The sequence below is a fragment of the Chenopodium album genome, chromosome 10 (assembly GCF_948465745.1).
Source record: "Chenopodium album chromosome 10, dcCheAlbu1.1, whole genome shotgun sequence".
NCBI lineage: Eukaryota > Viridiplantae > Streptophyta > Magnoliopsida > Caryophyllales > Amaranthaceae > Chenopodium > Chenopodium album.
The window spans coordinates 610,035-633,976 of NC_137843.1; the positions used below are offsets into that span (position 1 = coordinate 610,035).

The window sequence follows — 23,942 nt, forward strand, 5'->3', positions numbered from 1 at the left end:
TGAATAGTGTAAAAGTCAAACTGTTGCATCTATGAAATAAACGGAGGAGGAATGTAATAGCTGAAAAGCTAAATGTTTAATAATAAGTTAATTTCTAAAAGTTCATGAGCTTATTTCAAATCAAACTTCCAATTTAATTAGCTTTCTTGTAACAGTGACACCTAATAAATTTGTGATCAAATCCCATTTACATACGAGTACTTATTTATAATACAGAGTATATGGTAAAAATTAGCGGAGCACAATGAACGTCTATTAACTTCATGAATGACAAAGTGTAGCCATATAATAGAGACGTCAAGGGGGCATTAATTAATTTCAAGACCATCAGTGTGTACGAGAGAAAAGGAATCATGTCAATCATCTATTAACTTCGTCCCTGTATTACAAGTATAAACATTTAAATTTTTACGCATTTTAATGCGTAACTTTAACAACTAGGATTATTTTTAATAAATATATACTTGTATTTTGAAACTAATCTAGCAAAAGAAGAGTGAGAATGGGATGAAATGTTCTCACTTTTCAATTCGTACTTGGTAAAAGAAACTCCCATGCTATAAAATTTACATGAATGTCAGTTATTTTCAAGTTGTTAATACTATCATCGATCTTTTGTAAACCACTTAATTGACTTAAGTATAACGTATAATTGGATCGCCAAGCAACACATAGCAAATGCCACCAAGATAGAAACTTGAACCCACAAATTTGAGTTGAATGCTTCAAAAACAATATCATTCCAAGACCATAGCCATAAAATCGAAAAGTATGAACCGAAGATAGCACCTACTATCACTTGGTTCATCGTGTGGAATTTCTGTGAGACTCGTAGCCACGCCTGCACAATTAGTCCGAAAAAGAAATTAAGATTATTCTGGCACGGAAGAAGTATTAATTATTTATAAGCCAAAATGCACAATTAAGTTAAGTTGAGTATCAAAATAAAAGGCCAAGTAGTACTTATAGGCGTTATGGTCCTTAGTCCTTACCAGATATGAACCAATCGCCAGGATAACAACAGCAACGATCACGGTTATTTCGTTCACCCCAAGCCTCTGAAACACTGCAGGAGATACAGCACATTAGATGATCAACCTTGGCTTATTTTTGTAATTTTTACTAATAAGTTCAAGACATAAAGAAGGGAATTACTTGAGAGAATGAAATACATGACAGCATAAAAGATGTATTGGCCATGGCACGAGGGCATGCCAGGGTCCGATTTGGTGTTGCCAATCGGACGGTCTTGATTCAATATTCTTTTCAAAGCAATACACAGCAATGAGTTGACAACAGAACCTATGGTAACCCAAGCAGCTTCAGCATCACGTCTCCAAATGAATACAATAGCAAATATTACAGTAATCGCCCATTTACTCTGTATATCAGTCATACAACAACCATGTAAGTTACTTATTAATATCAACTTTAGCCAATATTAATAATGCACCAATTAATACTCTAATGTTGTCCTTTTTCAATCGCAGCAAAATCATACTTGTATAAACTACACACGTAACGTAGAATAAAATCATACTCATTTTACACTTATATTCTCTTTAGCCATGTAATTATTGTGACTCATATGTACTAGTAAAAGAAAATTTGACTCTGTGGAGTTTTGTTGGATCTTATCTCGACATATACGTACTTTCACCGACAACTTTATTATATATATATAAAGTACGGAGTAATATCTTTACCGTTACATAATCAATGATATTAGAAGTTTAAATTGTGTTTTTGAAAAGTTTAATCCACTAGTGTTGCACTAAAGAGATATTAATTAATCATACTATTACATCCTTTAATCATTTGATATGCTGAGATATTTATGTACTAATGATTAAGAACCAAGTTGAACTTAACTAGGAAAATTAACAAAAAAAAAAAAAAACCTCACCAATCGATTGAGAGTGGATTCAAATTGAGGAGAGAAAAGAAAAGACTGAAATTTAGAAGAGCAATCCAGTGAAAGCTCATGCTCAAGAACATTGATGTTTTTTTCAACATGCTCGAACTTTAAAGCAGGAATTTCTATGAACTTTTCACCCATTATTCTTCTTCTTCTTCTTCTTTTTTTTTTCTTTCTTTCTTTTCTTTTGGTGTACTTTTATTTATGGAAACTATGTGCTTATGTTTTTCACAAAAAAGTAGCAATTTTTGGGGAAGAAGCTTATTAAGGAGAACAATGGTTGATAGATGGAAGTGAACAAAAAGTTAAGTTAGTATAAATAGTAATTGTGGGTCAAAGCATTGGACGTCATGAGAAAATTCAGCAACAAAAAAATGTGTTAAAAGTTTAAAATTGTTTTTATATCCAAAAGCAAATGATTCAATAATTAGGAATGATGGAGTTGATAAACGTAATTAAAAATAAATAAATAATTAGTTGATTTCTTGGAAGTTGTAGTATGGAAGTATGAACGTATGGTGCATATGTATTTTTATACTATTTAAGAATTGGGACCTTGTGTGTAACCTTATCAACAAAGATTCTTAAAAAAAAAAAAAAAAAAAAAAACAGAAAGAAAAAAAAAAAGATCTATCAACAAAGATTTTATACTTTTTTTAATTGCTAATCCATTCAACATTTTTGGGATTGATTATTTTAGTTTATAATTTATAGAATGTGCAATTCATGAGTACATTATGTACATATATTTAAATAAGAGACGTTGAGTAGTTGACATTCTTTCAGAGTTTTATTTTTTCATGTAAAGAGAGTCGTCAATACAATGATTTAAATGAGATTTATCCTCATGTCTTGGTCACCACCCATAGCTAGCCAAACTAAGTATTTACAATCAATAAGTCAAACCAATTAATACAATCAGTTAGTTAAATAAGGTATTTACAATCAGTTCTTCAAACCAATTAGTATAGTTAGATAGTCAAACCAGCTAACAGCCTAACACTAACATCCACAGAGTACTTCCTTTGTTCCTTTTTTAATATTAATTTTTTTTATTTTTAAGTTTTTCATTTTGACTTTCTTTACAATTTCCATAATCCATATTAATCAATAATGTTAGTGATTTCTACCTAAACAAAATATATAGTCATGTCTCAACTCTCAATTAGGTATGCATGTGCTGGAATTATCTCAATGCTGTTGTTATATTATGGGCTTAATCTCAATTATAAAATCAATTTTATAATTTCTTACAAAGACAATTAAATACTTCCTCTTCTTCTATGTATTTGCCTGACATTTCCAAACATTTCTAAATTGGAAATGTCATGTTTACCAATTTATCATCCGTAGAAATGTGGCACCAACATGGGAGTAATAAGTGAATAACAACTGCTCTTGAATCTGTCTGCAACAATCACAAGGTTTTACAAATTACTGAACTCACATCAAACCACACATATAAGTTATCTAGGAATTACTTGTGTAAATAGCATCACTCCCTTGGACGAACGAAAATTCATCACTAAGGAAGGAACACTCTTTTACAAAATCCCATCTCTTAGTATGCACTAGATGAAATGTCTATTTTATCACAGGCCAATCATGGATTAATTTACTCCATTCCTTATCTCCCTTGCCCTTTTCCACAACTCAACATTCCTCATTCTCGCGAAAATCTTCCTGACTAGAAAGAGTTTACGGGATTGTTGGGCAATCAAGCTGGCAGTCGAAGGATTTTTGCTAAGAACAATTGTGTAACCATCTCCATATGACTCTATTCCTTCGGTTAAGAGCTGCCAGAACAATCCACCAGCAGCTGCACCTCCTCTCTTAGCCGATGAGTATAGCTGGCTGTAAACATTTGCAAATAATCTGTCCCTCTGAGTAGTACTGAATCCAGGATCTTTGTCTGATTTTCCAAACTCTGCCAAAAGCAATGGCTTTCGGAGAATATTTTGAGCATCCTCAATGTGAGATGTCAACCAGTTGTTCACAAAGGCAAGCTCAGTTTGATCATTCAAGTTAGACAACCTGTTGATGTGCAATAAAATTAAAAACCAGGATCCTGAAAGCAGTGAATGAAAAGAAATAATATCTTTTCGAGATGCTTTACCATTGATCAGGATATGCGTGGACAGTTGCAAAATCAATCCCGGGAACTTGATTGTTGGCAATGAAATCCGTCCCAATGTTGAAGTTTGGATTGTTATGAAGCTTCTCGGGATGAGAAGATCCATAAAATCCTTCTAAACCAGCTTCAAGCAAATGGTTTCTATCTATGGACTTAACATGAGCAGCCATCTCAGTGATCCAGGCCTATATGTAAAAAACTCAGTTAGTCTCCAACCAATAACTTACATTTCTTGCATAGTGAGCATAGCTCACATTTGGGCAACTTATCTTAAAAACCTTTTCATTTTTCAAACTATTCCTATGAATGTACAAAAAAGTTGCACTCTTCGCGTCTGAGATTAGAAAAGTTCTCACTTTTCCTAAAACAATAATGTTAAGATTAATCTTAATTCAAATTTCTTTTCATAACTATAATTATGATAAATTTGAACTATTATTTCTACCCCTAATGCATGATCATATTGTTTTTTCTTTCAACTTGTATTTATTGTACTGCACAGTTTAAACATATACTAATTGCACTTTATAAAAGCATAAAGAGAGATCAAAGTTTAAGATTAAAGTTAAATAGTGGGACTACACTCTTAAAGGAAACTTTTTTAGATTTAAGTGGAGCATGTAGTAAAATTGGACCCCAGTAGATTTTTTCACTGGGAAGTATGCAATTCATAGTGTCGGCAGACAAAAAACTAATGGAATTTTCACTCTTTTATGATTGAAAATAAGAGAGAGATCAACTAGAAAAATTTCTCAAATGAAATTCCACAAGTACTAAATTCCAGAATAAAATTCGTAAATGCATTGAGCATAACGCTTGCAGTGAGAGCATGAGGAGCATCATACTTGTGTATGTAAGATCAAGAACTACGTTAGATGCATTGGTGAGAACTGAGAAGTCAAAGAATATTTCAGAAACAGTATGTTCTGTTACTTCTGTATTTGCTAATTTCTCCATTTCTTAAACATGATAATTGTTGTATGACTGAGGGAGTAATTAAGCATTTAAGATCAAGTGGAGTAACATACAACATTATTTAGTTTAATGACATATTCAAAGCTTTTGCTTGTTATTAAAAACTTAACAACAATTATAAGACATCCGAGAATATTGACTATTCAAATAAATTATTTATTTGCTCCATTTGTCTTTTCACATTCACAAAGCATGTCTTTAAATTTTTTAGTTATGTAGAATATTAATAAAACAATAAAAATTTAATATTTCTAAATGCGTGTCAAATCTAACAAGACCATACAAGATAGTAAATGGGCAGTCACTTAGAATATAAAACAGAGAAGCTAAAGGCTGAAAAAGAGCAAAACCTGAATGGTTTTTCCAGAAGGGTCTGATGTACACCTTGGTTCATTCATAAGCTCCCAAGCCATAATTGTTGGGTCATTCATGTATGTCACACCATTTATTGTGTTACGCCTAGTAAGAACAGCCTACACAAAAACATTTTTGTAGATGAAATTTCAAGCATTTATAATTATAACTATACAAATTTTTCTACTGGTATAAAACTTCAAATTATTTACCTTGATATGGTTCTTGTAGAAACCCTTAACAACAGAATTAGAGAAAAATTCATCATCAGAAGAAAGATATTGGCCTTGATTCTTAGCCCAGTTCACATATTGCTTCTTCCCTCCCATGCTTTCATAGTTATTTGCAAAGCTTAATATCAGCTTTATCCCATGTTTCCTTGCCTCAGCTATCACAAAATCCAACCCCTGTCATAAAAATTTAATAAACAATGGTCACACCCAACAAATAATAACAAACTCTAGATCAACAAAACAGTCCGATCTCATATTTACTAGGTAGAGTAGTAAGTACATAGGAATATAGGATATTGTGGTGGAACATTTGTACATGTTATGATTGTTATTTAGTGTGTTACAAACCTGTAGTAGTGGTTGAGATGGACAAAATTTTACTGATCTCTAACACCAACCTATTAGACTCGACAGTAAAATAAAAAAGCACAAGTGTAAAAAAGAACCTGGAAGACATGCTCATCATAGGAGCCAGGGGAGAGTTGGAGAGCGCGGTCACCTCCGTCATTAAACGCCCAAGTTCGTGCGACAGTGAGGCCGTGGGAGAAAGCCTCACGGAAGACATTGGAGACCAAGTAACGTTGAGAAGGGTCAGAAGCCATGTACATGAGCCAGTAAGCATTGAACCCATTTGCATAGTAAGGTGAACCATTTAATAAAAATCGAGTTCCTCTAACTCTGATGAACCCATCTCCTACTCTTCTTCTTATTACACCAGCATCAACTTTGAAGAATGTATGACATTGTTGGATTACTAGTAAGACTGTCAGAAACAATTTCAGGTGTTTCATTTTTTCTCTCTCTAGAAATAAAATGCAAGTTAAGAAAATAGTTGGGTTTGTTTGGAAGAAAGTGGGTGGAAATTGGGAAAGTAGAAGAGACAATTGAAGTCTTTTTATCAAGGAATGGAATCAGGGTTAACTTGAATTTTGTGGCTTGTGCAGTACTGTGGTAGGATCCCCTGTCTTTTGTGGTGCTCAAGTTTTGAATCCTTTCCTTTATTTTGTTTACTTTATAGTAGTCCTTAAAAATTTTATGTCGTTTTTTGAGGTATAATTGTAACAAATATCAAACTCTAGAATACCAGAGCGTCTTATGTGTATCCAACTTGGACCTTAAGCTATTTCGTTGCTTTAACTCTAGATATAACCGAGTGCATTACAATAGATAATACAGCCTGACAGATGGTTTAAGTTTTCTGATTAAGGAATGCAAAAACTAAAAATGGTGTAAAGGTGTGAATTTAGGAGGAAACACGCGGCATGAAGCTGAAAGCATTAGAGGCATACGATATTGAAGTAACCCATGTGCATCGACGCATCCTAGAGGCCCACCTCGTGTTCTACCGCTCCGTATTAATGACTACTACTGCATGAATTACTCTTCATTACGAGTAATAGGGAAGTGAGTAGTGTTAATTTACCTTTTCTTTATTTTAGTTAATCACACCGCTACACTAAAAGTACGGGGTATATTACATCAACAACTGATGCTGCTTTCACTTTGATCAATAGTTACATGATAGAAGTCATAGAACCTAATATGACCAGCACTTGATGTTGCTTTCATCTTCATTAGTATTTTTCTTTTTTCCCCCAAATAGAGTCCAAATAAGTTTGAACTTCAAATGAATTTAACTTTAACGCAAATTTGCTACTCCTGGAGTACCGCGTGCATGGTACTCCAAGTTTATAAAATTTATGTTATTTTAATATGAAGTTCTTGTTATTTCAATTTATATATTTCGTATATGTTATTTTAAAATAAGTATATGTTATTTTAGATTTGCATGTTGTTTTTTGAATTCAACATTGATCCTTTTGCTATACTCCAGGTTTATAAAATTCATGTTATTTTGATGTCAACCTCTTATTATTTTAATTTATATATATTTTATTTTTTAAATAAGTACATATTATTTTAATAAATACATGTTTTATTTTTTATTTTTTTATTATTATTTTTTTTTTATGCATGATGTTGAAGTAAATAAGTAAATAACATATTATTTTAACAAAATAACACAAGGTTTTAAGCAAAATAACATAAAATTTAGGCAAAATAACTCAAGTATATTGGGTATGAAGTACCGTGATCCAGGAATATATAATACTAACTCTTAGGCTGACTTAATTTTCAAGTTACTACGAATACTAGTATGAGATAATTTGTTCTTCAACTTTTGAAAAAGTTTCAAAGGTAAATAAAAGAGAAAGGAGTTCATCAATGCGGCAGTTGCGGTGCCGACCCCCAAGATAGGGGGTGGGTTGGGTTCCAACAAGTTTATTAATAAAGGAGATTGTCCCTAACTTTTTAGGTCTAGTGAAATCTGAAGCAGTTAATGGCGTAATCTGCGGATCCTCATTCCCATGCTTTTTCCTACAAACATATCTCGTGATCTTGTCCATCCAATACTGTGGACAATGAAGCTACCCATTTTCTTAAAGATACTACAAATTATCTCAATGTAGTGTAGGGCCTCTTCCTACGTCAATACTCTCTTCCATCTTTTTGTTCACTTCATTTTTCTTTTATATATGCCCCTAAAACTAACCCTATATAAAAATTTTGCATAAAGATCAGTTTTACTCTTACCTTGGCTCCAATAAATTTGATCTACTTCGTATTATTTTCCCTCGTTAAATCCGCCCTAATAGGAAAAAGTAAGGGGATACCAAAGGAGTGATAAAAGTAACTACTATGAGGCTGAGCGACACAACTCTACCATGAGAGGCTTTAGATTTTGTGCACTAAGAAGCTGTTTTTGGTGTCACATGATAAAGATTTTGCGTAACCGACCCTAGTTTCCCTTCCCTATCTTATCTGACTCCAAATTAAAGCCTGGTCCTATATTTTTCTTACCAACCGGTCAAACAACTACCATTACAGTAGTACTCATATACGCATCACTTACTCTTGGTCATATTGGAGGGAGGATCTATCAATCATCCATGACTACTATGATATGTCGGTAGCATAACCAACCTGAGCTGAATATTCACATCCAAGCTCATTTAGCTCTGAACTTTTCACAAGCATATATAGACAAAATGCTCTTCAACAATCAACACATAAACAACACCATCTCTAACTCATTTATCAAACAAGCTCCACAATTCATTTATACAAAGTATAAAACATGTTCATGTTACAGATAAACGAACAGTTGTTGCAGTAAGCATATGAGATAAATAGGTTAAATTTTACTTAATCTATCCATCATGATTTCTGTTCAGATGCCAGGATATTTTATTTAAAAAAAAAAAAAAAATGGAAAAAAAGAAGCCCTTGAGAAGCTGATGAATAATTTGTACTGTTGTATGATTAGAAATTTAGAATATGACACAGATGTAAGAAATTGCGTATGTTGTACGCATAAAGATAATTGCCAAAGAAAAATGAATGTTGTACTCCGTATGATTTAAAGATGAAACATGTGGGGAGAAAACCCCAGAACCATAATCATATCAGCAAACTCAAATTACAAGACATAGTACATCTACATATCAATTACACTTTAATTTCTCCTATCAAGTGAGTATGAGTGAAAGGAAAATTGAGAAAAAAGAAAAAAGCATACAAGAAACAGATATTAAGGCACAAAAGATGTAGAAGCAATCTAATGATTATAAAATAAATTGCTGCATATCTACAATCTAAATAGAGAACAGTTACAGGGAACTCCCACCTGGTCTTCTTCACATAAAATGTGCACAGAGCAGGGAGGGGAGCGATATAGCCAGCGAGCCAGTAAAAAAAACCCTGTTTTTAAAAAACTTGTATCTGGCCACCATATCCATAGCGTTTGAGAAGCCCTTCATCTTGTCTCCATTTTTCTTTCACTTTGACTTCCACCTGTAAACAATAGCTCCAAGTTACCAATGATTTCAGTGAAAAAACAACTTTTGGAAGGGGTAGCAATATAACTATAACATCACTGTAATAACCAAAACCCAATTTGCTAATACTAAAAAAAAAAAAAAAAAAAAAAAAAAAAAAAAAAAAAAAAAAAAAAAAAAAAAACTAGTCCATTCTAAAGGTGAAAGGACTGGGCTCACATGCAAATCTAGCCACCAAGGCACAAACTCTGGTGTTTTATGAACAAACTATCAAGAGTATCAGCATGGTTAAGGAGGAGTTCCACACTTCCAAATACATAAAAAAAATATGAGGCTGAAGATATTCACTAAACTGAAGCGACATTGACTCCAGTTTAAAATGAGATAATGAACAGTGTAATCATATATTTGGAAATTCTGCATTTGCTACAATAATAATTATTTCACCAAAAAATTGGAATCTTTCAAATGAAAATGGAGATTTGTGTATTCTCTCCACAGTTTTTTAGCATGCATCTGTGTGTGCTGGGTAGAGAGGGATAGGCCGATAGGATATTTCTAAATCAGTTACCTCTAGAAACACTTTCTTCTGCAAAAAGTCTTCTATGTCAAGGCGTGCAGCAGTCGCTAGCAATTTCAAAGCTCTTCCCTCCTACAAAGATTCAGAATCAACTTAAATATTCTGAGAAGAAAACAGAGCAAGGTCCAAACCAGCAATGCAATCAACACAAAATTTTATAGCAAATACTAGGACAAGAGGACAATGAGCAACAGCGGCTCAAAATATGATAGCAATTCATACCAAGAAGGAAAAAATGGAAGCAATCAGAAACCTATGAATGCCACACAAGACTGCCCACAAAAGTCAGTGGCTCAGTAATTTTTAAATCAAGCACACCATGTTGCATAAGATATAAGTTGAATTTGGTATCACTTCCAAAAAATAAGTATAACAGTAATACCCAGAAGTGCATTCCTAATTGTTTTCCAAACCAAAATTACCATACATAACCTACATTTCTTAAAAAATGAACAGTCCCCCACCTTGAAACTTTGAGGGGGGGGGGGTTAAAGAGGCTAATTTAATTAGTCATGATCAAGAGTCCATCATGTGTAAAAAGAATTTCTGGAGCTGTTGCATGTAAAAACCAACAAGTCAAATAAAATTTCAGTGGAGAGGTGGTGGTTGTCTTGACTACATATAAGAGTCAAAATGCAATAGCAACCATCAAACACAATCTTGATAGAGCCATAATCCCTTACCTTTCCAATAAGGATGATCTTTTGTGAATTCTTCTCAACAACAACCTCCACTTGAATAAAATCTTTTGCACCTGGTCTTGATTTATAACTCACAACATTAACCTGCATAATTTGGCATTGAAATTAGGACTTAGGACTGCATGCAGCGAAAATGCCTCAGGCAATATAGTGGAAAATTACCTGGCATGCATATGGAACTTCATTCTTGTATTGCAAAAAGATTTTTTCCCTAACAATTTCACCCACAAAAAATCTTTCAGGGTGTTCACTGGCAATGTCCTGCCAATCAAGAACAAAAGGATATTAAGATTCAGCTGAAAATTTGTCATCCTTTTCACTTATAATTTTAAAAACATTAACTGAGAACAAGTAAATCATCTTCCAAGATGACCAGTTGTGCTGAACGCATTGGTGACAAACAAATGGAGCAAAAAACAATCATCTCACAAAAAGCTAAAGGCACGAGCTAATACTTTTGGATAATATGGTGGACCAAGGGGAAGTTTTGATAAAATCCAATCTTTGACATCATCAACTCCATGTCCATGTTTAGCACTCACAGGCATAACCTCATCCACATCGGTAAACTTCTCGTACCACTGAAACAAGCAGGAGTAGGGTGTCAAACAAGCATCAAATTATGAAATAAGTTCAAACATATTCATACATACAGTTTTTTGCAAGGAAGATTATATAAATCAATGAAACCAGAAAACATATACCACATACATTCTGTCTGATTTATAAAAATTAAATCCAGTATGGGCCGTATGGCTGTGCAACATTGTGCATAACATACATTTATACTAGCATGACATAATTAACACCCTACAAATAAACTACCTGTAGAAAGTTCATCGGAACTTCATGATCCCTTCCTCCATCCAATGACATTTAATCTTGAAACACATCATACGATATCCTGAAATAACTTCCTATCATTATAAAGGTCAAAGGACCAGGCCAGATATATTCATTCACATGTGCAGGCAATCCAAGAACCATGATCCACAAAACCCTATATGAGTAGGTCTTGTCCATTTTAATATGTAACATGATAATTTTTTTTTTTTTCTTACTGCTTCTATAATTTTCTCCCCACTCAATAATTTCATAAGAGCTAACCTTTTTAATGGCTTACTGGTTATCCAGTGAAGTTATCTGGATGGAAGAAGCATACAAATTCTATACTCTCAAAACATACTCAATGAGATAAATCAAACAAGACCTCACATGATTGTATTTTGATGTTTGAATGAGGGAAAAATTCAGTCAACTATTTTAAATTTGAACTCAAAAGTTAAAGTGTAAATACTTTGACATAGAAGGTACACAAATGTTAACCCAGCAATTTGAAAATTATGGCAAAGAAACATTTTTTCTGTAACTGGACACCATACGAAATAGAAAATAAAAATGAAAATACTCCTTTGTTCAACAGTGTAAACATTGTGCGATGCACAGCAAAGACATATATAAACAATTGCTTTAGGAATATACAAACCTGGAGTTTTTTAGCAATTTCACCAGGCTTAATGAGATCCTTTTTATTTAGAACAAGTAAGGTGGGTAACTTGTCCTTCAACTCTCCTACACCAGCAAGCACTTCATCTAACTGAAAAAAATAATAGGAAAATATGTCAGTTAATCGAGAAATTTGAGATTCTGATTGCTGATAGACGATAAGAGCTGAGGAGCAAACCTTTTCAGGCATCTTACACGCATCTACCACAACAACTACGCAATCTGCATTGATGGCAGCACTTCGGACATTCTTCATCATCATAGAGTCCAATTGGTGCATCTTCTTCTCAATAACTCCAGGTGTATCATAAAGTATAATCTGCAAGCTATTAACAGCTGGACTTAATAATTGTAGTAAGTTCTATATACTTTGTGAACAGGAAAACACAAACATTCAAGGGCTACCCTTGGAAAGAAAATCAATTAAGATGATAATTGAATAAATAGAATAGATTAATGCAAACCTTAACAAAGAATTTCACAAGCAATTGAACTGCATCACCAGGTCACTAACTTTCTATATAGACAATACAATGGTACATGCCATTTGTTTCCCTACTGCCTAGGAAAAAATCGCACGATGCAGCACCTTGGACTGATGTCAAGTATTCCCTAATTTACCATAAAGCATGGTCAATTTTATTTCATAATGGTTAATGCTATCAAGAAAGATAGAAGATATACAGACAACATGTGCCAATCATGTCAACAGAAGATACCATCATTAAACAGGAATGTCACCAGACAAAGTTTACTCATTAAACGCGTAACAGGCCTGGGTTTATCAAAACACCACCATGCTTAATCACACTTCAAAAGTTCAAACTTCAAAGAACCCAAAAAAAAAAGAAGAAGAAGCTATAGAAGATTCCACACAGGAAATAACATTTAGCCATTAAAGCTATTGTCTTCTATAAAGAAATACTCCGTATTAGACGTCACAAGGCCATCGTTTACAGGGAAATTCAAACCTGATGATCTGGGCCAGAACATATACCAAGGATTCGATGTCTGGTAGTCTGAGGTTTATCTGTAACAATTGACAGCTTCTGACCAACCATTTGATTTATAAGAGTGCTTTTCCCAACGTTTGGCTTGCCCACCACAGCCACATATCCTGTAAATGACATTAAAATGTAATCTCAAGGAAAAAGAAGCATATTTTTATAACATCTTACCATAACCCCCCCAAAAAAAGTTGGAGAATAGACTCATACAGAAGCCCAAAAAGTTTGAAAATAATGAATAACATAATCAAACATCTGTTAATTCTGCATATTAACTAGGTGGAGGCAATGTAGGAATCACTCAATAACTCGAATCCCCTGACTTAGTATCTACCAAAGATTAGAAACTTATAAGTGCATTACGAATATTACGATAGTCCTATTTAAAACAACTAAATCCCAATTGACAGCCTGCACAAGTGCACAACCAATTCCCCATTACAATCACCTGAATAGCATAATCAATAGCAGCCTCCCCAACACTTTCTTAACACATTATTCCAATCCTATCGCCTTATCCGACGTCTCCAAAGAAACGTTTCCTTACATACTACTCCATACAAGTTAACAAAACCTTGAAAGTGAATCAATTAAGCAATTAAACACTCAAAAATGCCACATGATAATTAATATCAACTCATAATCACAATTGACAAATAGCTAAACACAATAAAATCTATCAAAGCAAGAACCAAACTTCAACAAGTTGTAGTTCAAAAATCAGCAGCAATTAAAAACAATTAAACAACCAAATTCAGTTAAAATTGCCCTAGATTTGAAGATATTAAGATAGAACCAACATCAAGCATTACAAAGCTAAACTTCAATTTCGAAATGCAAAATTACGAAACCCTAAATTAAAAAAAATAAAGCATGAAGTTTAAAGAATACTAACCACTTTTATGGTTAGGGTCAAAATCTCTCTCCTCCATTTCATAATCATCCAGCAAAGCTAAATTTCTATCTGGTTTCTCACTTAGAGAGAGAAACGATGATGACGACGCCATTAATTCATCTTCAAAGTTTCTATCTTCTTCGTCTTCGTCTTCGTCTTCAATTAATGGAAGCTTCTCGTGCAAGCTAATACTACTGTAATTTCTGAGCTTAGAAATTCTGAAATTGGGTTGAATGGTTGGGAATCGAGTGAATTGCGAAGGAGATGAAGATAGAGAAATTAGGTTTGAGGAATGAGAGAGTATCCTCTCTCCTAAATGAGGTATGCCAACTGCTAAAACCTCCATTGTTGGAGCTTCAACACTGCTACTCTGTAAAACTGTATGTAATGTTATCCTCTTTCTCCCTCCTGTTTGTTCGATAAAATCATAAAATAATACGGTGCTTACTTGGGCTATTGGACTAACGGGCTATTGGACTAACGGGATATTGGGCTATTCTCCATTTGTTAGCCCAAGCAATCAGAAAACGTGCTTCTTACACAACCTTGAGTTCCAAGAGGGTGTTTGTTTGGAGTAGGGGTGTCCATTCGATTTTCAGTTTGGATTTAGCCCAAATCTAATCCGATTCGAAATAAATTTCGGTTTTTAATTTTCAAATCCAATCTGATACCTACCAAATCCAATCCGATCCAATCCGAATTATAATTTGGTTATTTGGATCCAATCCGAATTAAAATATGTTGCTAATTTTTTTTGGAATTATAAAAATAAAATTGCAATAATAAAATTTCAATTCTTGAAAGTATAGTAGTATATGATTTATACATAGTTTACATGATTAAAATTATTATAATTATAAACATAATTTAACTTGAATAATATTAACAATATTTTTTTGTAAAATAACGCTTTTATAATTCGGTTATTTCGGTTTTTTGGATCCGAATAAGGTCAATCCGATCCGATCCGAAAATCCGAATTTTCAAAAAAATTCAATCCGATCCGATCCGATTTGAAGTTTGGATTCGATCCGAATTGATAATTCGATTTGGATTGGATTGGATTTCGGTTTTTATCCGAATAATGGACACCCCTATTTTGGAGGGATAAAAGAGGGGGGATAGGATAAAGGGAAATTCTCAGTGGTAGCCTCATGTTTTTGCTTTTTCCCAATGGTAGCCAATTTTTTTATTTTTTTTTATTTTTTTTTATTTTCAATGGTAGCCTTCAACTATTTAAAAGTTGCAACCGTAACCTTAATCATGTTTTTCCGTTAAATTTCTGCTAAATCTAACTTTATATTAAACCAAGGTTAATTTTTATAAAAATAATAAATATAATAAAAAAAAATAAAACCACACCTCCTCACACCACCGTCTCCCCATCCATTACCGTTTGTCGGCGCCTGGCCAACCCCCAACGGAAATTCTACCCCAACACCACAACAACAACCACCACCCCGAGAACCCACCCATCCCTTCCACCCCTTTCCCCATTCGATAGTTCGATGCCCACCGTTTCCCCATCTATTTTGATTTCGCGTCGAAACCTGATCTGCCCCCTCCATTTTCCCCAAACTTGATCGAAAACTTGGGAGAGAGCCTCAGATTCGAGAAATTGAGTAAGATTTTCCTCTTCCTCTTCCAAATTTGAATTCACAATCCTTTTTTAATTTCGAAATTAGTATTAAGATTTCCAAATAAATAAGGGCACAACTTGTGGTGGGAGAAGGGGAAGGGGATCGAGCCGTTAAGGCTCATGGTTGGGGAAATGAAGGGTGGCAGCCATGAAGGGGAGGAGAGAGAAATGGGTTTGTTGATCAGTTGTTTGTCGGAGATTTTGTGGCGGGGTGGCGGCGGTGTGTAGCTAACCTTGGAAATGGGGTTACGGATCTCGAAGTTGAAGGGGTGGTTTGTTGGTGAGTTTTATGTGGTTAGAAAGGGGTTTGGAGGAAGAGGTTTGTATGGGTGTGGCATGTGGCTGTCATGGCCATGCTCTCAAAGGAGATACAGTGAGAAGGAGGAGGGGGAGAGGGTGGCTGGGATGGTGGGTAATTGGGGGAAAAGATTGTGGCAGCCATGAAGGAAAGGAGAAAGAAAAAAATTGAACATGGTTAAATGTTTTTTTTTTATTATTATTATTTTTATTTTAAGAAAACATGGTTAAATGCTTTAATTCTAGTAATATTTAACAGTTGCTTAACCTTTTTTTGTTAATAAGGTTACGGTTACAACTTTTAAAAAGTTAAAGGCTACCATTGAGAATCCAAAAAAAAAGTTGGCTACCATTGAGAAAAAACAAAAATACGAGGCTACCATTGAGAATTTCCCTAAGATAAAAGAGGAGGGTTTTAAAGTCTTTTGTTTGTTTAGAGGGATAGGGATTATGAGGGGGGTTAGGATGGGGATAAAAAAGGGAGTTATCCCTCCAAATCTATACTTACTAATATACTAAATTAATCCCCAAAATAATTCTTAGATTACATGTGTCAACACTATATTAAAAATTTCCCCTCCAAAAACTTTTTTTTTTTTTCATCATATAACTAATATATAAAGCTAAACTTTTAGCCAGGCTATGAGACACTTGGCATTAAAAAGTTTAGAATTCTATTTTCAATCAAATTTGATAGAATTTTAGGATAAAATTGTTAGTTTAGAGTTTTATTTTCAATAAAATACCAATATTCTAGATGTACATATTGAATTATAATTTTATTCAAAAAAAAATTAGATTATTATTCTCAAGAATTATCATATAAATTTATTTTTTATATCATAGTATTTTTTAGAGCGAAAGAAGCAGTTCAAAATGTATAACATCTAGTTATATATATGTACTAATCGGTTGAAATAATATACTTTACAATCTAATATAATTTTATTACTACGTAGACTTACCAGTTGGGGTCAGGTCATGAGTCATCTCGGATCGGGTCACTTCAGGTTACGGGCCAAAAAATGTTCAACTCTTGCCCAAAGTTTTGGGTTCGGGTCAATCCAACGGGCTATGAACATTTATTTATTTATTTTTTTTTATGTATTTAATCGAACATTTTCACCAATATTATTACTAGTCATTACATGTCTACTAAATAATAAATCGTCACAAAAATACATCAATTGCTTGCTAAACAACCTGGGCATAGAGATGGCAATGGATCGGATTCGGATCGGGTGGAGCTTCACCCGCATCCATCCATTATTCTAATCGCTCCATCCACATCCATCCGTCACTCGCTTCACCCATCATCCATATCCGTCCGTCCATCATCCGCGGATGAAACGGGTGGAGCGGATGACTAATGGATGAGTATTAAAGTGAAAAAAAACCCACATAAACTCTAATTTTCGGTTATTTATACAATAATTTTTTTTATTTTATTAATAAAAAAGGAAACAATAACAGCGTATTGTTTGAAAAATTAATTTGTAATAAAAAAAACAAGTAATTTCTTGCACATTTCATATTTCATTATTAAAATTCTTAGATTAAAAATTTAATATATGTTAAATGGGTGGGTGGATGGTTAACGGGTGAAAAAAGTATCATCCATATCCGATCCGATCCATCACCCGCTTCATCCGTCACCCGCTTCTCATCCATTTAATTCGGGTTTTCGTCCATTTATTTAAAGCGGGTGGAGCGGGTTAGCGGATATCCACTTAATATTGCCATCCCTACCTGGGCATCGCACGGGGCACAAAACTAGTTTTTTTATATAAGAAAATAAATAATTATTTTATCAAGATTAAAGATAAGTAAGAAATTTAGATTTTAACTTACCCAAAAAAAAATCTGTTACATATTGATAATTCCAGTTATTTACAAGTAAGTAAATCATTATACAAATTTTATTTTTCATATTATGCATAAAAATAATCCAACCATGTACTAATTGAAAACCCGAGCATAGCTCGGGCATTAACTAGTTAATAACTAAGGTCCTGTTCTCTTCACCTTAAAAAAATAATATTAAGTAAAAATAATTTGAGTTTAGTAAAAATAAGTTCAGTTCAGTAAAATTAATTTTAGTTCAGTTAAAATAATTTCAGTTCAGTAAAAATAAGTTCAGTTCAGTAAAATTCAGTTTTCTTAAAGAAGAATTATACTAGAAAATCAGTAAAAATAATTTCAGTTCATCAAAAATAATTTCAGTTCAGTAAAATTAATTTAAGTTCAGTAAAAATAATTTAAGTTCGGCAAATATAATATTGTTTCAGTAAAAATAATTTCACTTCAGCAAAAATAAGGTGAATAAAACGGGGCCTAAGAGGGGGTGGTATAAGGGATGGGGATTAAATTTAAGGAGTAAGACATTTCTACCCTTAATGAAAGAAAAAGAAGAAGAGAATGAAGAAAGGATAGTAAAGGTAATTGTGTATTTTTATTAGTTATTCCAATCTAATCTCAACCCAATCCAAACAATGGAATATACTATTTTTATCATTATCCCATCTATTAATTCCACCTTCTTATCCCACTTAATCCCATCCCTCCTACCAAACGCCCTGCAAGGGTAAGGATTGCAATCTGACTTTCAGGCATGAGGAAAGGAGTCGAATTTTGCCTGCCTTGTTCACAATGTCCAAGATTTTATGCGATTAGTGTCTTCCAAGTAAAGAGAAACTTTTACAATATTTGATAAGAGTTAATTAGTGTTTGTTTGCCCCAATTTTTCCACTTGTGTAACAATTCAAAGTTTTTAACCAAAAAAAAAAAACTGGAAGTTTTCCCTAAGACGCACAAACTGACCTTGGGTGCACGAACTGACTCATGAAATATAAGAAAACTATCATGCATCAACCATCTAAGGAGTACAACGCACCGATCATGTATCAACCATCTTTGGAGTAAAAGGCTCCGACAAAGATAGCTTTCAAGCATCAAGCCATAACATCTATGGAGTAGGAGATCACTCAATCATTCTAGTGACACATTGAAACTTGCAAGTAAAAAACATACTCTGTACCATCTGAGGAGTAAAACAGCCCTGACAAATATCTCTTTGAAGCCTTGAATAACAGTTATTAATCAAGTTTTGGTGAAGTAATTAAAAAACATACTCTGTCAGGCAGGTTGGCAGATTATCACACAAACAGACCCAACAGGAGGTATAACGCACACTAGCACATTGCGCTGTGGCCACAGCCAAATCAGGTAAAATTGAATTAGGATTATTAATAAACGAACTTCAGTTGTAAGAATAGAGGCTTGTAAATAATGGAGACTTGGAAATAATGTAGCCAGCAATGCCATATCTGAACTCTAATTATCTCATCAACATCACAGCAAGTGAGCAACGCCACAACACCCAAGCTAAAAGAGCGCTTCAACAATCTAAAAGCAGCAAAATTCACAAGCTTTTTTTATCACAATTCACAAACACATCTACAAAGACCCATAAAAGAATTTGAAGTAACAAAAATTTAGGCCCCTTCTTCGTTCTTTATCAAAAATGCCCTGCAAAAAATATATTCACACTCAGAGTTCCCAAGTTTCTAGAACCCGGAATCAGAATACCTCTTCCTGGCCTAGCGCACAAGGGACTCGAACCTTTTCTTTCGTTTTACAACAATGCATTTCAGCATTGCTCAAAAAGATGTCAGTCATCGAAAGTACATTATTTTCATGAAACTGTACATTCTGCATAGCACAAAAATATGCATCCCGGAATGTGAAGGGCTGTTATGCACATTGCACAATGCACCAGACTTTGTCAAATTATTTCTTCCTATTTTGTATATGTCTAGATATGGCCTAATCACTGCTTATCACTGTTAGGTTGGAAGGCTCTGTTACATTCACTTGAAAATGATCCTTTTCCGTTTCCACTTGGAAGTAAAGACCATGCCAAAGCCGCACCACCGAGTGTAACAGCTGCAGGAATAACAATTGAGCCCCAAACCCACTTTTGTCTTATCCTTTTCTTCTGTCTTTCATGTCGTGCAATTTCTGAAAATAAACACAGGCAAGCTCAGCATACCGTCAATCAGGACAATTCTTATTGATATTATCTAAAAGCAGCGCATAAATATCAAAAACCTCACACAAGCAACCTAGGGAAATTCATAAATAATCAAGTGTGATATTTCTCCACTAGAAATGAGTCTTCAACACCAGCACAAACTCGCACAGTATAGTACACATAATAATACAACCTTCTGATTATTAATGTGGAAAAATGGCAAAATATTGCAGTATGCAACAAGCAAAAAGAACCATCAATACACAAGTAAACCATCATAAGGTAGTGCTTTGCAAATAAAAAAATATTTAACACAAACACACACGCGCGCGCGCGCAAAAAGAGCTCCTCCATTGATATTCATAAAAAACTGAGACCATGAGGATTTATGTAGTGTTGATGCAACTGTTAGCAGATAATGGGTTTTAATTTTCAGTGGTCTGAGCTTTAATAAATTTACCTTAGGCTTTCTCAATACTTTAGGCTGTATATTTTCGTTCATAATATTAATCACAAATATAAAAAGAGAGCTGATTTTGGAAAATATACTATTTCCAGCATCATGTTATGTAGTGTATCCCTCAGCACTGAGTACGATAACTGATCCTATGCCAATTGCCAAATACTCATACCATAAATAACACAATCTGTCACATTATTGAATTTTCAAACAATTTGTAAAGCATACAATCTACAGCTTCACATTAGTGACATGGAAAAAACTATTCCATTCCATTTCACGGGCAACAACAAAAAAAGCCTCAAGAAACAAAACCATGAATCAACAGCCATTATCAGATTATCAATAAGCATAGGAGAAATGTAGCACAATCATTTGATTATAATTGAAACATAGCAACAAAACAAGCACAAGCAATGTGGTTCAGCATAACAAAGAAGAGGTAAAGAAGGTACAAGTATAACACATGGGATGTCATAAATGACGGGAAGAGTGCAAGCAAAAGATGAGATATAACAAACACAAAATGACTGGTGATCAGTCAATCACAACCATGTCAGGTTGAAACAAGCTGGCCATATAAAAAAAACTATTGCAAGTTGAGACTCACCCATGGCTTCTTGGTTCCTCTGAGACATTTCTCGATTCATAGTCTCGTAATAATGCAATCTATCAGTTAGACGAGCGATCTCAAAGTTCTTCATTTCCAGCTGAGCTTCCATAACTACCTCAGCTTCAGCCTTTGCAATCCCTCTCCCAACAGATTCAGACACAAAACGTGCCAGTTGGATTTGTCGGCAAATTTCTTCAATAGGAGCAGTATCTGCTTGGCCATCCTCTGTTAACGCAGTAAGATTTTCAGGAAGTATCAAGCCAACAGCCCCTAACTTCTCCCGCAGCATTCGCCACAGTTGTTCCATACTCTGTAAGGCTTCTTCTGAGAGCTTTCTCTTTTCAATCTCCATCAACAAGGTCAACCTCATTTCTCGTAGCTCAGTCTCAACCTCATCAAGAGAACGCTGTGCTTGTAGGCCACTATCAGAAGAGAGTTCTAAAGAAAAAAAAAAGAAAGGGAAAAAAAACTATCAATACAATATGCTAGCTAATGGCAATAACACTTATGCAGATTTATAGCCACGGTTGACAAGCAGAGCTAAAAAAATACAGAGCATGCAATAATACATCCATTCCCCATTGAAATAATAACATAATATACTTCATGTATGCCATGGTTATCAATTAATCACACACACAGACTCGATCTATCTTCAATTGACCGCTAGCCGTGCTTTCAAAGCACAATAGCATTGCTCGTAAATTAATAAAGCTGTATCTCAAACTAAATGACTACTTTGCAAAACCTACAAATGATAATCACCAAGGCAATCCAGATATCTGTCATAATATAATCCCATGAACAATAACTTAACTTTCAGCTCTTTTTAACCTAAATTACTCCAAGACCAATGAGAAAAAGAAACCAAACTTATGACTGTTTAGAACTAGAAAACAGATCCTCACTATAGCAACCATTTTTTCTAACAAAAACCCAAAGATTGCAGCACATAGATTTGACAATTCATTCAATATAATGAATCTTTCAACCTAAAAGCTTCAAATAACTCTCCCTACTATAAAAAGTAAGTTAAATCATTATCACAATATTACAAAATTATAGAGCTTATTGTGAGAAAAAAAAAACATAATTAAGTTCTAAATTCACCAAAAACAAACCAGTGGGACCAATCTTAACACTCTAATTTATCATTTCTCCCTTCTTTACCTTTGCATTACTAAACTAAAAAAAAGTAGGGCCATAAGATAATGCTAATTCTATAGTATTACACAACAACATGGTCATTAAAACGGAATCACATACCAAAACCATATATTTTGATGAAAATTTTCAATAACAATAAAAATTACCTTCCCAAGCATCATAAAACTCTCCTCCCATGGGAGTATTACCCCTAGCCGACCTCTCACCACCGTAATCATCGCTATCAGCCGAAGCCGAAAAACTCATAGATTCCTGGGGGTCATAGAAATCTTCACTCTCACAATTCTCTCTCACCAAAACATCCCCATTAACTTCAGCTTTCTCAGCTTCAATCTCGGCTATAAACCCATCATCATTCGATCCATTAACTACCAATTCATCGTCAAACTTCTCAATTTTCGCCTCGATCGAAACATTTTCCTCGGAATGGCTTCTTACATGCCCCCCTTCCAAAGCAACAGCAGCCTCCGCCGCTACGTTCTGGTCGGAGAGGCTCTTAAGCAAGCGCGGGCCCCGCCTTTTGTGGTTGATAAGAAAAGGAGAAGACGGAGGAAATGAAGAGGTAGCTGAGTCAGGGATAGGTGTAGGTTCCGGCGTTGCGTAAAGCGACGGATGTATCTGTGGTCTTGCCGACGGCGGCGCCGTCGCCGGAGATGAAGTGGAGTTCAGACGACGTAGCTGAGGATGCGGCGGTGGTATATCCTTCCTTCTAGAAAATGATTTCAGATCGTCAACCGGTGACGACGTCGTTTTGCGTGAAACATCGGAAATGTTGGTAGACGACGTCGTTTTGGAAGCTCCTGGTTCCAGAAACCGATCGAATTGTATTGCTGCGAAGGTTGGCATCGTCTGATTCCAATCTCTGCAATTTCAAAACCAAATTAATCAATCAAAAAATCAATCGAAATCTGGAAAAATCAAGATTCAATTGAAGAAAAGAATTGAAGAATCTGAGATTGAATCGAGAGTAACCTCGATTGTGGAGGAGAGAGAAAGTGAAAATGGAGGGGATTTGAAATGGAAAGAGAACCCTAGAGAAAGAGGAAAAGGCGGTGAGAAGAAGAAGAGGGAAAGAGGATTGAAAACGACGCGTTTTGATTCTCCTTAACTTTTGGAGGTGTTTGTGTGTTACTTCTTCTGTTGTTGGCTTTTGAATGTTTGTTTAATTTTAAAAGAGAAGAAGGTTCTGGGTGTGAAAAGACTGAAATGCCCTTATTGGGGAAAAGAAGGAGAGGGTAAATGAGAAGGGTAAAACGGGGGTTTTTGGTGAGGGAAATGGGAAGAGTGTGAGGTAATAAATAAAGGAAGGAGACTTGGGGAAAAAGACAAGAAAATGTGGATGACGTCATAAATAAAACGGTGTCGTATAGAAGGGGTTTTGGGTTGGGGACTTGGGGTAGAGTAGAATCTTGGTTTGTGGCCAAGAGTGTGGGGGGAATCTTGAGCAAAAAGAAAGTGAGTCACGATATTTTTATTTGAGAGGGAAAAAAACCCAACAATTTTGATTTTTTTTTTTAATATAATTTTGAATTTTAAATGTTAATTTTTTAAAAGAAAATAAGAAAGTGTGAGGTCCAACAAGAAGTAGGTG

The 23,942-nt window shown here is 34.4% G+C and overlaps 3 protein-coding genes across 4 annotated transcripts; all 3 read right to left on the bottom strand.

The window, feature by feature from the left end:
- Positions 1-451: 451 nt before the first annotated feature.
- LOC145561816 (mannan endo-1,4-beta-mannosidase 7-like) lies at positions 452-6,630 on the bottom strand. Of its 2 annotated transcripts, XM_081621933.1 has the most exons (6): positions 6,061-6,630; positions 5,594-5,788; positions 5,378-5,500; positions 1,156-1,381; positions 993-1,066; positions 452-841 (listed from the first exon to the last, which is right to left on the bottom strand). In XM_081621933.1, exons 1-6 carry the CDS (start codon positions 6,403-6,405, stop codon positions 605-607), a joined length of 1,200 nt encoding a protein of 399 aa, XP_081478059.1. In that variant the 5' UTR covers positions 6,406-6,630; the 3' UTR covers positions 452-604. The 2 variants fall into 2 exon arrangements, with proteins under 2 accessions (XP_081478059.1, XP_081478058.1); XM_081621932.1 differs by lacking the exons at positions 452-841; positions 993-1,066; positions 1,156-1,381 and adding exons at positions 3,297-3,952; positions 4,035-4,237 and having other exon boundaries at positions 6,061-6,594.
- Positions 6,631-9,007: 2,377 nt separating this feature from the next.
- Positions 9,008-14,550, bottom strand: LOC145561817 (GTPase ERA-like, chloroplastic). Its single transcript, XM_081621934.1, has 9 exons — positions 14,143-14,550; positions 13,212-13,357; positions 12,419-12,559; positions 12,221-12,331; positions 11,190-11,315; positions 10,897-10,995; positions 10,717-10,818; positions 10,025-10,105; positions 9,008-9,469 (listed from the first exon to the last, which is right to left on the bottom strand). The coding sequence occupies exons 1-9, from the start codon at positions 14,486-14,488 to the stop codon at positions 9,383-9,385; spliced, it is 1,239 nt and encodes a 412-aa protein (XP_081478060.1). The 5' UTR covers positions 14,489-14,550; the 3' UTR covers positions 9,008-9,382.
- Positions 14,551-19,607: 5,057 nt separating this feature from the next.
- On the bottom strand, positions 19,608-23,487 carry LOC145561818 (uncharacterized). The gene is made up of 4 exons (XM_081621936.1): positions 23,324-23,487; positions 22,498-23,213; positions 21,182-21,622; positions 19,608-20,098 (listed from the first exon to the last, which is right to left on the bottom strand). The coding sequence occupies exons 2-4, from the start codon at positions 23,195-23,197 to the stop codon at positions 19,908-19,910; spliced, it is 1,332 nt and encodes a 443-aa protein (XP_081478062.1). The 5' UTR covers positions 23,198-23,213; positions 23,324-23,487; the 3' UTR covers positions 19,608-19,907.
- Between the last annotated feature and the right edge of the window lie 455 nt (positions 23,488-23,942).